Raw genomic sequence first — 7,607 nt, forward strand, 5'->3', positions numbered from 1 at the left:
TCTTTGCTCGATCAACCTCCTCTCCGATATAGTGTTTTAATCGCTGTCCATTCACTTTGAATATCATTCCGGAATGATCATTCTTGACATCCACAGCTCCAAAAGGGTACACCTTGACAATGGTGAATGGTCTTGACCAATGAGACTTTTACTTTTCCGGAAACAACTTCAGCCTTGAATTGAATAACAGAACTTGCTGTCCTTCTTCAAATACTCTGTGTTGAATCCTCTTGTCATGCCATCACTTAGTTTTCTCCTTGTACAACTTAGCATTTTCATAGGAGAAAAACCTCATCTCTTCAAGCTCATTTAATTGCAACATTCGAGCCTCTCCAACAGCTTGGAGATCCAAATTCAGCTTCTTTATAGCCCAAATGGCTTTGTGTTCCAACTCTACCGGCAAGTGACAAGCCTTCCCATACACCAATCGATATGGGGACATACCCAAAGGTGTTTTATATAATGTCCGGTAAGCCAAAAGCGAGTCATCTAGCCTTTGAGACCAATTCTTGCAACTAGGATTAACAACTTTTTCAAGTACACCCTTGATCTCTCGGTTAGAAAGTACAGCTTGCCCGTTGGTCTGAGGATGATAGGCAGTAGCAATCTTGTGTTTGACATTGTACTTAGCTAACAAGGCAGCAAGAATTTTATTCACAAAATAAGTACCTTCATCGCTTATTAATGCATGTGGTGTTCCAAAGCGAGTGAAAACTGGCTTTTGGAGGAACTTCATCACCACTTTTGAATCATTAGTGGGACTTGCTACTGCTTCGACCCATTTAGAGACATAATCCACTGCCAACAAGATGTATAGATTTTCATAAGATGGTGGAAATGGCCCCATGAAGTCGATTCCCCAAACATCAAAAAGTTCCACTTCAAGAATGCAATTCAATGTCATTTCATTCCTTGCTGAAATATTGCCAACTCTTTGGCAACGATCACAACTTCTTGCAAAATCATGAGCATCCTTGAAAATGGAAGGCTAATATATTGGGTTTTGTGCCCTAAATAAAACCCATTTCAATATAATCAGATTTACTAATTAATAAAGATCAGAAATCGCATTTTATGTTGCATGGTACACATGATTTATTTGATGATTATATTTAATGTATAAATTCGATTAAGTCCAGAACATATGTATTTGTTCATGATTATAGTGTTTTCAGCATAGTGGAATATAATCATGATTATATGTTCAAAAGTTTAATTTTCTGATTTGTCAGTTCACTGGATTTAGACTGGCATGATAATCAGCGATAGGTATACTTATACCTTGGATAAGTGTTATGTCCTTTCCAGGCCATTGGCAAAGTTTACCAGTATCAAATGTATGGAGTATACATTGGAAGGGACCGATATTGAACTTGAATTATATATAATAAATTTACCGTAATATCTATCTAATTAAATATCACCTAGTTGATCCTAGATCAAATGATCTTAATCCTGACATGATTAGGTTCCATCTCAAGAGTGTTATTTGTGTTATTTTATTTGTTTGTTAAGCCTATTTTTTGGTCTGGGTGATACGTACATTTTGGGAACATGGTAGTATAATTGAGTGGGAGCGCTAATCATAGATATGGAATCTATAGCTTCTATTCGGACATAGAAGTGAACGATGATTTCCTTCGAGCTAGGCTAAATAGAGATAAATGATAGAGCGCTCATTTTAGTGATTATATTAGTTCACTAAAATATCATTTATAGGTGGCCAAGTGTTTTAAGAATAAAATACATTGAAAGGGTGTAACGATAATTTTGTCCCTATGCAATGTAGATCATCTATAGAGGATCATTGATTATTGGGATTATAACAATGGATAATTAATAGCGTATCTATATCGTGGAACATATAGAGGGTTCTATGTAACTGAGAGTGCGGTTCCAAGTTCTATGGTGGATGCAATGAGGAATTAATAAGTTAGTGAATTTACTTAGTAAATTCTAGATCTGCTTATTGGAAGCTCAGTTATATAGGCCCATGGTCCCCATACTAGTTGAGACAAACTGCTTGTAAGACTAAGTTAATTGATTTTAGTTAATCAATTATAATTCTAAAATTAGACTATGTCTAGTTTATGAATTTCTCACTAAGATATGGCTTGATTGTGAAGAAATAGTATTTTGGGGTTTATTTGTTAATTAAGAGACTTTATGGAGTATAATTAATAAATATTATAAATGACAATTTTATTTGATAGTTATTTTAATTATTAAATAAATAGTTTTGGCATTTATAGGGTTGAAGTTGCAAAAAGTGGTATTTGTGAAAAATAGATAAAATAGTTGAGAAAAATGACAAAGCCCAAACTTGTGTGGGGCCCATTAAGTGGCAGGCCACCATGTGCTAATTTTTCTCTATTTTTATCAATTTTTTATTCCAAATAATTCAACCCTAACCCTATTAGATAATAGTATAAAAGGAAGGCTATGGTCTCATTATCCAACTAATTCCTCCAAAGCTAAAAACCTAGTTTTCTCTCTAGGTTTGATGAGACCTCTTCCTTCTTCTTTTTCTTCAATTTTCGAAACACTATAGCCTCTCTTCACAAACAATTACAAGCCTTAGTGATTAAGTGCATGCCCACACATATCAAGTGAGCCCTCAATCATAGTGTGTAAGACTGTGAAGAATCCAAACACAAGGAAGGAGTTTCGCGCTCATATCTTGGTGATACTCTACTACAGAAAGGAAACAAGGATTAGAGATCTGAGTGGAAGGAGTCATTTAATTCTTCTACAACCACTGTAAGGTTTTTCAAACTTTATATGTGTTTAAATTATATTGTTTTAGAAATTCATATTTAGGATGTTAAATAACATACATGGTAGTAAATCTAGATTCTGGTAAAATATAATCCAACAACTGGCCTCAGAGCCATATTAATAATTCACTTTCATGAAATATGGATTTAAAACGATATTTGTGTTGATTTGGATGGTTTCATGATGGTTTATGTGCTTATTTCATGATTGTATGGAAATCACAATGTATGTTATAAAATATTTTTTGTTTCATTATGGAAATATTTTTACTGGAAAGTAGACAAAAAATTAATGAATTTAGGCTTTTACAGAACTCAATTTGGATTTTTTATGAATTAGTTATGTTTTTTTTGAATTTGGATGAAAATATCTGAAATAGAGCACACACGTGCGTGCGCGGATGGGGAGACTCGCTCGGACAAGAGGCCTTCAAACAAGGTGTTATACCCTAAGTTATGAAATGGATTAGCAAAATCCTAATTAGATAATTATGAATTATTGAGGAATTATATTATTATATAGTTCAATATATGTGAATTAATATGATTTATGCTATGATAACACCCCGTTGGTGAGCTAGGGGCATTTTAGTAATTATGACCCGAGAAGAGTAAAATGATGAAATTAATTTAATTACGTGCTCATGGGACTATATTATTATATAGTATGTCTGTGTTATCTTTTTTAGGTGTGTTCTGACAGGTTGGCGCGGTATAGTCACAACTGGGTATTTCGGGCCAACCGGGTTCGGGCCCGAAATGCAATTTGAATTAAAATAATTGGCATTTTTTTATTTCATGGTGATAATCTGAAATTATATTGGATTTATCTGTGATAAAAATGACATGTTTGCCCTTGAATTGTATTTTTGCTATGTTATGGCCTAGGGGGCATTATGGTCATTTTGCTTATTTGATATAATTCACAACAAAAGGGATTTTTGGCATTATTGAATTTTATTTTCTGCTTTGTTTCAAGCCCTAGCCGAACCCCTCACCCTCTTCAATTCTCATATCACCAATTGCATAAATTATTCATATTTACTTATGATCAAGCTAGGAACTTTGGTGAGTTTGGTGCTTGGTTTTGGGTAAAGCTTGAGGTAGTGTTTCCACCACTTGAACTTTGAATTGTTGCTGTGATTTATGAATGAAAAAGCATGTTTAGGTTGCCTTATGTTCTTGAGTTGCATGAGTATGGAAATTGAGTTAGTTTTGATGTTGTATGCAAGATTGTGTTGTTAATTCATGGATATTGCCTTTAGAGATGTTTTTGATGAGTTATTTAAGATGTGGCTTTGGGAGCACTAAATAGATATGGAATCTATAGCTTCTATGAGGACATAGAAGTGAAATGATGATTTCCTTCGAGCTTGGCTTAATAGAGGTAAATTGAAGAGCTCTTATTTTAGTGATTATATTTCACTGAAATATCATTTACAGTATGCTAAGTGTTTTAAGGATAAAATACATTGAGGAGTGAAACGGTAAAATTATTCCTACTCGCTGTAAATCATCTATAGAGGATCTTTGATTATTGAGATTAGAACGATGGTTAAATGTTGATAGCGTATCTATATCGTGGAACATATGGAGCGTTCTATATGACTGAGAGTGCAATTCCAAGTTCTATGAGTCGATGCAACAAGGAATTAATAAGTTAGGGAATTTACTTGGTAAATTCTAGTTTGGCTTATTGGAAGCTCATGGTCCCCATACTAGTTGAGACCATACTGCTTGGAAGACTCAGATAATTGATTTTAATTAATCAATTATAATTCTAAAATTAGACTATGTCTAGTTTATGAATTTTCACTAAGCAAGTGCTAAATTGAGAAGAAAAGAGATTCTAGGTTTTATTTGTTAATTGAAAGACTTTATTAAGTCTAATTAATAAATATATTAAATGGCAATTTTATTTGATAATTCATTTTAATTATAAAATAATTAGTTTTGGCATTGAAATTGTTAGAACTAGAAAAGTGGCATTTTTGAGAAAATAAGGGAAAATTATCAAAATTGGAAAAATACCCAAGTGGGGCCCACTAACTATGGCCGACCATTTAAAGGGATTTTCCACTTAATATTTTCATTATTTTAATGCCTAATAATTCCTAACCTAAACCTAGTGGTTGCCTATAAATAGATAATGATGGCTCACACTTAAAAAAGATGATGAAATTTCTTGCGTTCAGGAAAAAAAAAATTGAGCCATCTATTCTATACCCATATCCGAACCACTTCCTCTCTTTTCTTCTTTAAATTTTCATACCCTTGAGTGATAGAGTGAGTGCCCACACACATCTAGTGGTATCTCAATCATAGTGTGGAAGACTGTGAAGAATCCAGAATCAAGAGAAGTACGTTCGGGCTTAGATCTTGGTGATACTCTGTGACTGATAGGATACGAAGGTTAGAGATCTGAGCGAAATGAGCCATTATATTCCGCTGCACCCAATGTAAGGTTTTCTGAAACTTTATCTGTGCTTACTTTCATTGTTTTAGAAATTCATATTAGGATGTTAAATAACATACATGATAGTAAATCTAGATCCTGGTAAAACATATTCCAACAACTGGCCAAGGAGCCATGGTAATGATTTACTTTCATGAAATATGAATTAAAACGGTGTTTTGTGTTGATTTGGATGGTTTCATGATAGTTTATGTGCTTATGTGATGATAGTTTAGAAATCGCAATGTATGTTATAGAAATATTTTTTATTTCGATCTGAAATTATTTTTACTTGAAAGTAGACGAAAAATTAATAAAATTTGGCTTTTACAGAACCTAATTTGGATTTTTTATGAATTAGTTATGATTTTTTTGAATTTGAATGAAAATATCTTGTTTCTGATGCACGTGTGCGCGCGCGCGCGCAGGGTGAGTGATGCTCGGACAGCATGCGCCTTCAGACACGGGCTGACCGAGGATTCTAAGACATGGCCCTGTCTGAAGGGCTGCTCATGTTGAGCTACCTCGGCCAACATAGGCTGCATGCAGCCCGTTTACTCGGCCATCTCCTTGCTTCCGCGCGCGCAGGGGTATGCATTGCATACCCCTGTGCACCAATTTTATTTTCTTCATATTTTTTGATTCAAAAATTGTTTTTCATTGAAACAAAAGCCAATTTTTGGTAAAATTTTGTGTAGAATCTGAATTTTCAATTAAATTTATAATTGTCAGAATAAAATTAATTAAAATTAGTTTTAGATATTAGTAGGCTTTGAATTTTGAAAATTTGATTTCTCACAAAAAGAGATTTATGGTTAATTTTGAAATTTTAGATTATTTTATTTATTTTAATTATAATAAGATCAGATATTATATTTTTTTATTTAATTTGAATGATCTTACTTTGATATTAAAATATTTTTATTTAAAATAATCTTGTTCAAATTTCATAATTTGCTAACCATATCATTTTTTTTTTCAAATTTGTTATTTTTGAAATATATTTTATTAATAAAAATTATAAGATTAGGAATATGTTAGTTTCAACATTTTATCTTATTAGACATTTTTTTTATTAAAATTATATTTTGGCAAAAATAACATGAAGATTTGAAAAGTTGGTTAGTTTATGTTTGAATAGAAATTTTAGGGTTTCAAACCATAAATTTTTCAAACTTATTTTATTTTATTATTTTTAATAACATTGGAAATATTCTAACACATATCTTATTTTTCAAATAGTTTATTTTGTAATATTTAAATTTATTAAATTATAAGACTAAGAATATAATATTAGGGATATCTAAATTTAAAATTCAAGATATTTTATTATATTATCTTATTAGAAATTTTAAATAAATTTAAATTTTGAATAAACTTTAAATTTGAAAAATTGGTTAGATACTCTCTAACAACCTAAATTTAAATTCTAGTTAAGATATTTTTAATTTTTTTTTTTAATTTTAAAATTGAGATATTTTAGCCTACTTTCCAGATTTTCCAAATCATTACTTGTTTTGGTTTGTATTGTTTGATTATTTTATTATATATTCAAATTTTTTTTTTTACAAACCTATTATTTATTTAATCTAAATTGCTATGATTAACTTGTTGACAGATCCAATGATCTGATTTTAATCATAGTCCAATTGTCAATAGATCTTATACATAATTTGTAACAGGTAAATTTTGCAATTTCTTTCATCTGTGTAAACCTAGTAACATGATAGGGCCCATCCAAATCATTTGACCTGTGTGAGCCTATGTGTTTACTTTTGGGCTTAGATGCATATAGGAAGCCCATTTAAGTTTTACTAAGTAAATGGACTAGGTTGCTAAAATAAAATTTTACTTAGTTAATTTTATTTAGGCCCAATTAGAATTGGGCTTATTCAATTGATAACAATTGTTTATTTAAAGGTTAAATTCCTCTCCTTTGGGTCTTGTGTGAGAGTTAGGGGGCCAATAGCAGTGGGTACGATATACTGAACCCAGCCCTCCCTCACATGAACCACCCCAATTGTGAATGCCCATTTGCCTTATTTAAATAATTGTATTAGGTTAATTATATTAGTCTAACCTAATTAAAATTGAATTAGCAACATAATTAACTTTTAAAATATATGAAATTTTTTTTCATTTAATATTTTAAAGTTAATTTTAGAAAAACACTTAGTTAATTGAAATATATTCTAGATAGTTATTTCTAGTGACTAGTTATATTTTCTAATATTTAATTAGGAAAATATTTTAAGTTGAAAATTAATTTATTATTAATTTTGGATCAACTTAATTAAAAATATCTTTCCTAGTATTAAATTAGAATTAATGATTAAGTTTCTTTTATACTTGATTATTTAATTCTTGTATTTAAT

General features: G+C 31.0%; 1 protein-coding gene across 1 annotated transcript; it reads right to left on the reverse strand.

Annotated features, from left to right (window-relative positions):
• Window positions 1-241: 241 nt before the first annotated feature.
• LOC133036909 (uncharacterized) lies at window positions 242-904 on the reverse strand. Its single transcript, XM_061113680.1, has one exon. It carries the CDS (start codon window positions 902-904, stop codon window positions 242-244), a length of 663 nt encoding a protein of 220 aa, XP_060969663.1.
• Window positions 905-7,607: the final 6,703 nt, after the last annotated feature.

The sequence above is a fragment of the Cannabis sativa genome, chromosome 4, assembly GCF_029168945.1.
Source record: "Cannabis sativa cultivar Pink pepper isolate KNU-18-1 chromosome 4, ASM2916894v1, whole genome shotgun sequence".
Taxonomy (NCBI): domain Eukaryota; kingdom Viridiplantae; phylum Streptophyta; class Magnoliopsida; order Rosales; family Cannabaceae; genus Cannabis; species Cannabis sativa.

Coding starts and splice junctions, on each gene's coding strand:
- LOC133036909 (XM_061113680.1), bottom strand. CDS start 904: ATGACATTGAATTGCATTCTTGAAGTGGAACTTTTTGATGTTTGGGGA.